This window comes from Lepidochelys kempii, chromosome 11 (assembly GCF_965140285.1).
Source record: "Lepidochelys kempii isolate rLepKem1 chromosome 11, rLepKem1.hap1, whole genome shotgun sequence".
Taxonomy (NCBI): domain Eukaryota; kingdom Metazoa; phylum Chordata; order Testudines; family Cheloniidae; genus Lepidochelys; species Lepidochelys kempii.
Window position 1 is genome coordinate 2317918 of NC_136390.1, and position 12097 is coordinate 2330014.

At 59.7% G+C, this 12097-nt stretch overlaps 2 protein-coding genes across 2 annotated transcripts in view; one reads left to right on the forward strand and one right to left on the reverse strand.

Annotated features, from left to right (window-relative positions):
* ZNF142 (zinc finger protein 142) overlaps window positions 1-1266 on the forward strand; it is a 15052-nt gene extending 13786 nt beyond the window's left edge. The window contains exon 7 of the mRNA XM_078847981.1: window positions 583-1266. Within this exon, the coding sequence (XP_078704107.1) occupies window positions 583-1085 (503 nt within the window). The 3' untranslated portion in view covers window positions 1086-1266. The remainder of the gene's footprint in view (window positions 1-582) is intronic.
* Window positions 1267-8307: 7041 nt separating this feature from the next.
* Window positions 8308-12097, reverse strand: part of PLCD4 (phospholipase C delta 4) — a 30241-nt gene continuing 26451 nt past the window's right edge. The window contains exons 12-16 of the mRNA XM_073304924.2: window positions 10822-10938; window positions 10207-10385; window positions 9753-9888; window positions 9473-9622; window positions 8308-9008 (exon numbers count right to left, since the gene is read on the reverse strand). Of these exons, the coding sequence (XP_073161025.1) occupies window positions 8908-9008; window positions 9473-9622; window positions 9753-9888; window positions 10207-10385; window positions 10822-10938 (683 nt within the window). The 3' untranslated portion in view covers window positions 8308-8907. The remainder of the gene's footprint in view (window positions 9009-9472; window positions 9623-9752; window positions 9889-10206; window positions 10386-10821; window positions 10939-12097) is intronic.

Here is a 12097-nt window from a genome sequence, read left to right on the forward strand (position 1 = left end):
CTGCTCTGACCAGGGCCCTGTCGTCCTTCCTGGCATGTACCTGCGGGCTCAGCAATGGGTTTAGCTTGTCTAAAGTGGCAGGCTGCACGTCTCCTCGCGGGGGTTCCCCTGCTGCCTGAGGGGTGCTGGTGGGTAGGCCCAGTGCAGCCAGCTCCCTGGAGGAGGGGGCAGGAGACTTAGCCAGGAGCAGCCTGAAAGTTTTCTAACTACTACTTGCAGTGACCGGCAGTTGGCAGCAGGGGGCATCAGACTCCTAACTTCCTGGACTGCCAGAGGCTTGGGGGTGTGGGGGGGACACAAGCCCAGGCCTCTCGCTGGGAACAGGAGTGTGGGGCTTGTTGCTGCCATCGGCAGAGAAGGGCCCAGTGCCCTCGCTCCCCCCATGCGTGGGGCGGGCTGGTGATGGGGAGGGAGTGGCCTATGTGCAGAGTCCCTAGTGGTTGGCGCCCGCCCCCCCCCACAGCCCCCCAGCGCAGGCGTGGGTTGAAAGAGCCTTGGAGACGGAGCTCCTTTCTTGGGCATGGAGCCAGCCTGTCTCCGGCCCCTCTCCCGGGCCAGGGCAAGCTGCCGCCCCAGGCTGAGCGGCTCCGTCTCCCCGCCCGCCCGCAGGCCTCAAGCCCTACCAGTGTGACGAGTGCGAGTACTGCACCAACCGGGCCGATGCCCTGCGCATCCACAAGGAGACGCGGCACCGGGATGCCCGCTCCTTCATCTGCGAGCAGTGTGGCAAGGCCTTCAAGACCCGCTTCCTCCTCAAGACCCACCTGAAGAAGCACAGTGAGGAGAAGCCTTATGTCTGCAATGTCTGCTACCGCGGCTTCCGCTGGGCGGCCGGCCTGCGTCACCACTACCTCACCCACACCAACGAGCACCCCTTCTTCTGCCGCTACTGCAGCTACAAGGCCAAGCAGAAGTTCCAGGTCATCAAACACATTCAGCGGCACCACCCCGACTGCGGCCCGGGCGACCTCAGCCAGGGCGTCGGCAAGGATGCCAGCACCCCCACGCTGCACCTCCATGACGTCCAGCTGGAGCCCCCCAAGCCAGAGGCCGAGGACGGGGTCCAGCCATCGGGGCAGGGCTAGGCTGGGCTGGAGAGAGCCCAGGGCCAAATCCTCATGGGCCTCGCTCGGGGCGACTGCAAGTCCCTGTTGGTTCGCTGCAAGCGCAGCCCCTGTTTAAAGTGTACGTGTGTGTATAGGCAAATGTGTATATGGGATGTAAAATATGCGGTTGTATAAAAGGACTCTCTGATCTCGTTTCTAATTCTGACGGGCCTCCGTTTCTTTGCACCTTCGGCTTCTGTCACGAAGACTCATGCAGCTGCTGCCCTGGACGCTGGGCCTGGGCTACATCCCCTGCGAGCCACAGTAGCCTCTGCAGCTACTGCATGCACCGCCCGTTAGTTGAGGATGCCTCAGTGTCCCCACAGCACTCAGTGTCCACCCGCCATATGAGCGACCTCTCCTAACCCCGCGTGCTGCAGATCTTGCTCCTCTGATCTGAACGTACCGCGCTGGCGAGTCAGAAGAACCGTTTCCCACGAAGGAGAATTTCAAAGCCAAGGGCGGCTGGAAAGATGGTCAGCCGAGTTCCTAAGCTGTTCAGAGGGGCGGGGTGGCTCTCCCCGTAGGAGATCCCGCGCCCAGCAGAGAGCCAGGCAGGCTTTGAAGTTACTGATTTGTCCCAGCATTAACCAGGAGTGTTTGATTAAAGTTCCTGTCATTTGAGAGGCTGAAATGTGAAGGGGCTTTTATCCAACGACAGGCTTGAGAAGCAGCATTTGCTGCTGATCGCTTGGGTGTGTTTAGCAGCTGCATTTTGTGCATCGTGGTATCTTTCTGCTCTGCAGAGCCCGACTTCCCTTTCTGGCCCAAATCAAACCCCGTCCCGGGAGAGGTCTCCTAATCACACCTCACACTCTACAGCACATCACATTTCAGACATGGATCTTCACAGCACACCCATGAGACAGCTAAGTGGGGAAACTGAGAGCTGGGGAGGCTGTTACTTGGCCACGCCCACTTAGCAAGTTTGTAGCAGAGCCGCGATTGGAGCTCAGTAGCACCTGTCTCTCAGACCTAAATACTGCTTGCAGCCCTGTGGTCAGTTCTCCAGCCCATGCTGCCTCAGCCCTTCTTGGCTAGAGAGGCTGCTCGCTGCTTGGCTGGGAAACCTCCAGGGGATGCAGGAAACAGTGGGGCTTTTCCCCCTTCAAGCTGCTCCCTCTGGACAGGCCTCCTTCCTGACCCTGAGCTGATGGAAGGGCCCCCTCTGAGTTAACGCCATGGTGCGCCACTGAACGAGGCTCTCGGTGTTAACCCCTCTGGCCTGGCCACCTTCCTCTTGCTGCCCCATCCTCTCCGCAGTTCGACTTGGCTGTGTCGATTCCTCTCTCTCCCTGTCCTGAGCTGCTGGGTAGTGTTACGCAGCAGCCGCATTCCACACAAGGGGCAGCTGCATGGCAGGGAGAGGGGAAGGGTCCCTCTAGGTACACACCCTTGTCAGGTCCACTGCAACATCGCTTAGCGCTTTGAGAGCATTAGGTGAAGGGCTGGAACCATGCGGATTTTAATATGAATGAGCGAAGGGCTGGGATGGCACCACCCCTCCTGCTCCCATTCACTGGAGAGAGAAATGATTCTATCTGCCGATCTGAAAGCGCGTTAGCCTCGGGTCTCTGGGTTTGAGCAATATTCTCCCCATTGTCCAGGTGGGAAGGCTGAGGCACACGTGGACTGGCTCGCCCCAATAGGGCGTTACCAGGCTGGCCTCATTCCTTGATGAGGTTTTTGTTGCCAAAGCAGTATTTTAGTGCAAGCTTTATCCTAGTAGCTCCTAGAGCCTCTCGAGTGGAGAGCTGTGCCCTGGCCGGCAGGGCATACGGAGCAGTCTCTGGGCAGCAGGGGACTTAACGTGCTTATGAGGAAACTGCTAGAGCGGCAGCGTTGACCTGCGGGCATCAGCTAGCTTCCCCCTTGCTGGAAACTAGACTCTAGAAGATGCTTTCTCAGGCCTTTCTTTGTATTCCCCCCAGCGCCCCGAGGATGTTAACTAGTTACAGTATGGTCGCTGCTCCCGAGCTGCTCAGCTGCATTCACTTCTTGGACCAGATCCTGTGCTCCACTTAGGACTAAATCCAGAATTGCCTCTCCCCTTGTGGGGTCCAGGACTAGCTGCTCCAAGAAGCCGTCATTAGTAGATTTTATCTCCTAGCCCGTCCTGAGGTGATGTACCCAGTCAATACTGGGATGGTTGAAATCCCCCATTATTATTGAGTTTTCTATTTTTGTTCATCCATCTTAGTATTTACACTTCTACCATTTGTACACAAGCATGAAAAGAAGCCACCGCCCAGCCCAGCCTCTGGCTTTGTAATCGGTCTCTATTTTATTAGGTCCCTTTTATAGGAAGGGATTGTACAAGGCAACAGAGCAGCGACAAGCTCCTCCCGGTTTGTGCGGCCGCATGTTCTGTACATGGCATATAAAGGGACGTTCCATAGAAAGATACCTGAGTGAAGCAGAGAGCTGTGGAGGGAGACGGGGAAAGGCAGCACTGGTTGCTGGGGAGGCTGGGGTGTGGTCTTGGAATCCGAGATGTTTGCAGTTTCCTGGCATGGGGACTCCTAGATATTTTCTGGGTGACTCCTCTCTTGGCCTGTAGACTCCAGCAAGGCCAGGGTTAAACTCACCCGAGCTTGCTGTGCTCTCAGCCTGCGCCTGCGGGTGTCTGGCTCTCCTCACTTCTGCGCTCCTCTGTTACCTGTTTAACTTCTGCTGGACTAGCTGCAGCCCATCTCATCCCATGCAGGATGCAATGTCGCTACCCCAGGTCCAGATGGGCCTGACCTCCAATAGGCAATGGGAGGTGCATAACGTGGGCACCGGCTGTCCTGTCTGAGGCAGTGGAAGCTCAGGGCCCGCTGGAAGTCCCAGCAATGGGGTGGGTACGTTACTGGTTGGGAACCATCAGCCCCTGGAATTTGAGCTGTCTGTATAGAATTCCCCTTCTGGGACCCCCATCGAGCCATAACTTCCTACTGCCCATGCAGAGGATCCGTTCTGCACTGGCTCCCTGCTGCATGCTCTTGCTTTGCTATTTGCAAACAGCCAGGCTTGCGGGGCTACGGGCTTTGGTTCTAGTCTAGCTGGAGTCTGAGGGCCAGTAGTTCTGGGGATGGATGTTAATGAACACTCATCCCTGTGGAGAGAGCCTCGGGGAAGCGATGTGGAGCTCTGCCCTCTGCAGCGAATGCCATGCAGGTCACTAATCTGAATGACAGGGCCAGCCGCGAGAGGCTATGCTGCGAGGCCGTGTTCCATGGAGGATGCCAGGCGCATGACTGGACAGAGCGGGAGTCTCTGCAGCAGCTGCTCCAGCTGAGCTAGTCTAGGACCTGCCAGGCTGGATCAGAGCCCAGGGCCATCCAGCCATCCTGTCTCCACTGGCGGCCAGCACTGCTGCTGCCCAGGCCTGTGGAGATCAGGGTAACCTGCCTCCTGGGACGTCTCCTACTCCCCTAGATTAGAGGTCGGCTCGTGCCAGGCTGGGACGGAGTTTTCCTGTTGAACTTCTTTAATCCATGGCCATCTGGCCAGGCTCCTTGGCCACTGTGCCCTTGCTCCTCTGCCCGACAGGCAAAGTGTGAGGGGACCGGGGCGAGAACACACAAGTCCTGCACTATTGCTGATCTCCCCTCGCAGCACAGTGAGGACTGCAGGGGCCAAGGCGAACTGATTCACCATCCCCATCCCTGGGCTGTCTGCAGTCTGTGGAGCATTGCAGCCCAAGTCGGGGTGCTGGGAGCCCGCATGGTGGCTTTACAGGTGCAAAGACCCTCCCCATGGGGAGAACCATCGGGCATGTACCAGGGGCAGCTCCATAGCCTGCCAGACCCTTGTGTCTGTTTTCCCCAGTGCACGTAGCCTCTGAGCAGTGACCCCAGGGTAAATACCCCAGGGGAGATCTCACGGCCCCTGCTGCCCCAGCTCGGGAGGAGATGGCCTCACCTGGACGGGGCCCAGCTCCTCTGACCTTCCGGAGGGTCCCAGTGACTCCAGCTGTGATCCGAGATCTGTGGCTAGGGGAGTTTGGTGTCTGGGCACCAGGTGCTAGACACAGCTGGAGCAAGCCCTGGAGGAGACGTCCCGGCGTGGGAGACTTCACCCCCAGCTCGCAGGCTGGAGGCTTTTTGAGATACCGGTAACAAGCTCCTGCTCCCTGCACGAGAACGAAGCATTCCCGGACTCAGCGTCGTGCTAGGAGGCGACACCTTCCAGAGAGAACCGGCGCCTTGATGAACGACCCTGGGAGTGGAGGCCAGCCGCTCCTCGGCCACCAGCCACAGCGAGATGTCTCCTGGTGGCTCGACGTGGCGGTATGCCCAGAGTAGGAGCCGTAGGTCTCCTCCATGGCAGTAGCCTGGGGGTCAGCGGGTTACATGCCTTCCTGGCCGTGGTACGGGGTCGGGGAATGAAGGGCCCGGCCTGGAGACCTGCGATGGGAACGACTTGCTGTGAGCAACTCGGCGCAGTGTAATGGCTGGGCTGCGTGAGAGCCCTCGAGGAACCATCGGAGGCACAGCCTGGCCCCCTCCCCACACTCGCTGCTGCTACTTGGCTGCACACGAAGCACAGCTGGGAACCTCTGGGCAGTTGGGGAGAGACTTGGGCCGATCCTGCTGGATGACGGGCCGAGCAGCTGGGATCAATGAGGAGATTGGCTCGGTGACGCTTTAGATAAGCCCTTGGGAAGGGGGTTTGCCCACAAAAGGTGTTTGCCTGGCCCGGGTGAGCTCTCTTGCGCCAAATGTCCCTGTAATCTGAACATTAGGAACCAAGGAGCGGAGAGAGCCCATGGGTAGAGAGGGGTCATGGGCAAGAGAAGGAGCAGATGGGAGACGCGCCCAAAGAAGATGATCAAAGCGACGTGTAGAGGAGCAAGAGGAAATGCTGGGTTCCTGGAGCAGAACTTGGAGTGAGGGGAAGAGAACAGAACGGTGGGCTGGAGGGGGAGCTGTCAGGGCTGCAGTGTACCTCCTCCTGGGGTTAAAGGCTCTCCTGCTGATAGGTGTAATGTCTCCAGCCCTGGGATTTTGGCCCATGCTTTCTCTAGAGCATTGCCTCCAAGTCTGGTGCTGTCCCAACCATTCAGCTTCTGCCGGTTGTTCCTAGGCTTCTGCTTTGTGGCCAAGATGCCAGTGTGTGTCCAAAACACAAGAACAGCCAGATTGGGTCAGACCAAGGGTCCATCTAGCCCAGTATCCCGTCTCTGACAGTGGCCAATGCCAGGTGCTTCAGAGGGAATGAACAGAACAGGGCAATTGTGTGATCCATCCCCCGTCATCCAGCCCCAGCTTCTGGTTGTCAGAGGCTTAAGGACACCCAGAGCAGGGGGTTGCATCTATGACCATCTTGGCTAATAGCCATTAATGGACCTATCTGCCAGGAACTTACCTCTTTCTTTTTTTGAATCCAGTTATACTTTTGGCCTTCACAACATCCCCTGGCAAAGAGTTCCACCGGTTGACACTGCATTGTGTGAAGAAATACTTCCTTGGTTGTTTTAAACCTGCTGCCTGTTGAATCAGAGGCCACCCGCTGAAATTATGTGTTATGTGAAGGGGTAAATAACACTTCCCTATTCACTTTCTCTACACCAGTCATGATTTTATAGACCTCTATCATATCCCCCCTTAGTCGTCTCTTTTCCAAGCTGAAAAGTCCCAGTCTTACTAATCTCTCCTCATACGGAAGCTGTTCCATCCCCCTTATCATTTTTGTTGCCCTTCTCTGACCTTTTCCCATTATCTCTTTTTTGAGATGGGGTGACCAGAACGGCGCATAGTGTTCCAGGGGTGGGGGTACCATGGACTGGTACAGTGGCATTAGGATATTGCTAACACGCTGTTGCTTTTTTGACGGCCGCTGCACTTGGAGTGGATGTTTTCAGAGAACTCTCCACCATGACTCCAAGATCTCTGTCTTGAGTGGTACCAGCTTATTTAGACCCCATCGTTTCGTCTGTATAGTTGGAATTATGTTTTCCAGGGTGCATTGCTTTGCATTTATCAACATTGAATTTCATCTGCCGTTTTCGTGCTCAGTTCCCAGTTTGGTGAGATCCCTTCGTAGCTCTTTGCAGGCTGCTTTCAACTTAACTATCTTGAATAGTTTTTATCGTCTGCAAACTTTGCTACCTCACTTCCTTTTTCCAGATCATTTATGAATACGTTGAACACAGACGCCAGGGGGGATCCCGCTATTTACCTCTCTCCACTGTGGAAACTGACCATATTCCTACCCTTTGTTTCCTGTCTGTTAACCAGTTACTGACCCATGAGAGGATCTTCCCTCTAATCTCATGGCAGCTTACTTTGCTTAAGAGCCTTGGTGAGGGACCTTGTCAAAGTACCCTATAGCCACTGGATCCCCCTTGTCCATGTTTGTTGACTGCCTTGTAATTCCCATGCTCAGCTGGGACTGGTCCTGGAGGCTGTGGAAGGAGGAATGAGACTAGAGCCGTGAGCCTAGCAGGGGACACCCTAGTCTGTTGGAGTCGTAGGTTCCCATGATATATATTGTTGGTCGTGTGCAGTGCTTAATTTGTGCCATGGCACCTCTTTGATTACAAATTAAGCACTGGACGCACGGCATCCCCGGTCAGGGGGGCTTGAGGAGAGGGAGCTCTGCCCAGGCTGGGTGGCTGTGGCCATAGGTCTCTGTTCTGGGGGGAGGCCATGACAGACAGCAGCAAGGGCCAGGAAGGAGAGTGTTCCCCCAAGCCAGCCTAGCGCCAGCCAAGCAAGCATGGGGAGAGTGTACGGAGCTGTGTGGGTGCAGCTCCATACCCTACCCCAGTTTTGAGCACCATGGGGAATCTGTACAAATGGGACCTGGGGGCTTCCCCAGCTGCTGGATGCTGGTGCAATTCCCTGCCGGCCAGGCCCTGCCCCACTGCTTCCCAAGAGAGGTTGTGCAAAACAGGTGCGTTCAGTGCGCCTCTCTCCCACCCCCTCTGAAAAAGGAGAGAGACCAGCTCTTCCTGGAGCACCTGCCAAAGGGCCTTGCAGCTGGGCTGAGAGCCCCAGCAAGGGCTGAGCCAGACACCAGCTTCTCCCAGTGCAGCTTCCGGGGCCTGTGAGAACCGGAGTCTCCTGGCTCCGGCTGGCGGGCGGTGCTCATTGGTTACGGTGTCCAGGGGGCACCTCTGTGCTTTCTCTGGGGCTGCCCATGATGCTGGGGAGGAGCTTCCTGTAGACAGCCCCCACCCCCCTCCTTCAGCCCCCCACCCCACACAGCACTGGAAAGGCCAGGTTGTTTCCACATGGCTCTTGTCATTTATTCCCCTTGGAAGCTCTTTGGGGCAGAGGCGTAGTTGTGGGTCCAGGCAGTGCCCAGGGGCCCAGCTCCCTGAGGGTGCTACTGCAAGCCAAAGAACAAGGCGAGGCCTCCTGCGGCAGGAGGCGCCGCTGTCTAACCCAGCGAGGGGAAGCAGAGCTGGCCCGATTCTAGCCCCGCAGCTGGGGCTCAGCCCCCTCGCGTGCAGTGAATAAACCTGGGTGCTGCTGGCCGGGACATGCAAACCGCCACCCCCCTCCCGAAGCACCCCGCCTGGCACCCCGGCCTCGATCACGCCTGCAGCCCCAGTGCAGAGTGGGCGGGAGATGCCGGGTTGGAGCCACATGACGAGGGGCAGTCACCTGCCTCCCAGCCCAGCTGAGTTTTGGGCAAACCAGCGGGAACAAAATAGCAGCAACCCAAACGGCTACAGGCAGATTAAAAATAAACAAGGGTCGTGCAAAGCCGCCTCGGGCAGGGGAGGCCCGGGCGGCGTCTCTCCAGCAGCTGTCGGGACAGGGCTGTTAACGGCTGGTACAGGGGGCTGGTGTGACCCACTCGGCTGCTACTCGGGGTAGGGAAGCTCCGTGATTTGGATGTGAACGAAAAGCGAGGAGGGTGGGATGGCCGTGCCGTCCTTGGACAGGAGGTGGACGTGACGATAACCTGCAGGGAGACACCAGCGAGCTGGGTTGGACCTGGCAGGCCACAGTGGAGAAGAGTTGTGGGCTCCCGGTCCCGGGTGGGAGATCCTCCACTGGGGTCTATTCCAGGTGGCTGCCTCCAGTCTGATTTCAACTGCCCCCAGTGCTGGGTCTCCTGCCCCCTCCAGCATCTGTACCTGCCCTTCTCCAGCACGGTGCCCAACGTCCTTCTTGGTTCCTAGTTAGCCCCTAACAAGTCCCACGCTTCCTTGGGCAGGGACCTTGCCTCCCCACATCCCAAACTAACTGGAGGTCACCCTGTCCTCTGCTCCCTCAATCCCTCCGAGCCCGCCCACTCCGTGCTGTTCTCCGAACGCCTCCCTCTCTCCGTGGGGCACTGTCAGAGACACAGAGCCCCGGCCGAGCCCCCAGGGGAGGGTGGAGCAAGCCGTGGACCATGCAGAAGCAGCGGGGCCTGGTGCTCACCTGATTTGATGCTAGCGAAGGGCAGGGTGAACTGGCCCACGAAGTCGTTCCTGGACGTCTTGTCATAATCCTCCACCACGAAGCGCACGAGGGCCAGTTCAGGGACGTGCACCTTGAACTGCAGCGTCTCGCCCCAGCTGGGGTTAAAGCCTGGAGGGGGGAGGCGGAGATGGGGTCAGGGCCTGGGGACCTCAGCCCCCCGAGCACGCTTGGAGCTGCAGGCTGCTAGCGGGGCTGCCCCTAGCGGGAGCCAGGCTCACCTGCCCGGGGCCGGACTCACCGTTGTTATCGACGTACTGGGTCTCCTGCCTGCCCTGGTCGGCGGGGACACCGTGGATCTCCACGCGCACAAGGGGGTCGACGATGGCGCTCGCCTTGCTGCTGGCCACCTTGGGGAGCTGCTGCCCGCTGATGACCTGTGGCGACACCGTGCAGTGGTGCGAGGGCCCGTGAGCTCAGGGAACTGGCAGCCGCACAGGCCCCGGGAGCTCTGCCCGTGCCAGCAGCTGGGTCCTCTGCAGGTACGGGGCAGGCTGCATCCAGGACCGGCCTCGGCCCCAGCTCTGGATCTCGGGGCCTGTCTCTAGCATACCTTGGCACACGATGAAACCTCCCCGTCCCCCTGCTCCCCACACCCAGCTGAGCCCTATAGCACCAGGCACCCCCTGCCCCCTCTCCTCTCCTGCCAGTGGAGAGAGGCCCCCGGGCAGTGCCCCTGTGGGACGCTGGCGTACCTGAATCGCCAGGCTCCACGGGCCGCCCCCAGCCCTGCTCCGGGGATTGTCGGGGTCGAAGGCAGTTCCCGCGTCCCTCAGGAAAGCCGGCTTCAGCACGTAGCCGCAGCGGGCGTTCTGCTGGAAGAGCCCGTCGCACAGATCCATCTCCGCCCCGCCCGTCTGCACGTTCAGGGCCACTGTGGGGAGGGAGGCGGATGGGCCTTGTGGGGCTGCAGCAGCGGGACCCGGACGCCTCTCGGAACATGTGCTCGTGAACCGCCCCCCCCCCGCCCCCCGAATTAGCACACCGCAGTTTAGGACAGGAAGTGAAGGGCGCTGCTGTATCCAGGGCAGGGCCTGTTTAAGAGACAGGGGACACTGAGCCAGGACCCTGACACCACTAGCCCAGCCCATGGGGCTGGTTACACTCCTGGGTCGGGGGGCTCAGCGTTACCTCTCAGCTAGGGGGCCCCTGGCAGCACGGCGCCCCCCACTGCCGCTGCCTCGCACCCAGCTGAGCCAGGCCCTGGTCGGCTCTCCCTCGGGATGCCCAGAGCCCCGTGGCCCCAGCCATGGTCCCTGGGATGCTCACTTGGGATTCGCGTCCCCCCTCGGACCCCAGCCGGGCCCTACCGAGCTGGCAGCCCACGTTCCACATCTCCTGCGGGTCGTAGTTGGAGGAGTCAGTCCTCAGCCCACTGGGGTAGATCCGCGTCAGCTGCCAGGCGTTGTGACGGACAAACTCGTTCCCTGGGGGCAGAAGGAGACGGTGACGCCCCCAGCCTCACCGGCCCCTCCCCCACAGGGCCCCTGATCTGCCTGCAGGCACCAATCAGCCTGTGGCCACCCCCAGACACCCACCCACAGCCTGACTGACCCCCTCCCCCTCAGAGACCCCCTCACCTACCCACAGCCTCACCAACCCCCCACAGGGCCCCCATCTCCCCACAGGCACCCCTCACCCACCCTCCACCCACAGAACCCCCCGCCTGTGCAGAAAACTGATGGACCAGGGCTGCTCCAGCACGAGAGCCCAGCAGATGAGGGGCTTTAAGCTGGGTGTGGGGCTGGGACTGGGGCTCCCGCTGGCTGCAGCTGCCCCATGGCACCAGGACCTGCCGGGCGCTAGGAAGCCAGAGCCGCCCCAGAGCAGTGCAGGCTATGCAGGGCCAGGGCTGCTGCACCCTGGGCTCAGTGAGCCCCAGAGGGGCTGGGGGCTCCGGCTGCCAAGGCTGCCAGGCTCTGGCCAACGGCACTGCCCTGCCCTGGCTGGGGGGTGCGGCAGAGCGTGGTCTCTGCGACCCAGACCTCTGGGGCCTCACTACTGAGGCTGCCCATCCATGGACCCAGAAACTGACGGCCATCTGGGCTGAGCCCGTCTGACGCAGGCCTGGGGCCCTCCCTCCGGGATGGGATGTGGCTAAAGCAGCTTCCCGCGAAGCCCTGCGGAGGGTCTGGGCATCACTGACACTCAAGCATGTTCCCCCGCCCGGAGCGCAAAGCAGGGTCAGTGTCATCGGCCCCATTGGGTGGCAGAGGAAACTGAGCCATGGGGGTGGGGGAAGCTCCAAGAAGGAGGCAGTGGCAGAGCCAGGGTTAGAACCCAGGAGTCCTGGCTCCCAGATCCCCCAGCCCTAACCCCAGAACTGCGCTCCCAGAACTGGGGAGAGAACCCAGGAGTCCTGGCTCCCAGCCCCCAGCTCTCACCCACTATCTTCCTAGAGCTGGGATAGAACCCAGGAGTCCTGCCCCCAGCCCGATGCCGTATCCACTGGATCTCAGTGACCTGGCTGGTCGGGAACAGGACCCAATGGCACATTACTCGGTTTGGATGGCTGGGGGGTCCTGCCAGCCGGGAGGCCGAGCTGGGTGTTTAAATGCTATGTCTGTCCCATGCCCCCTGCCAGAG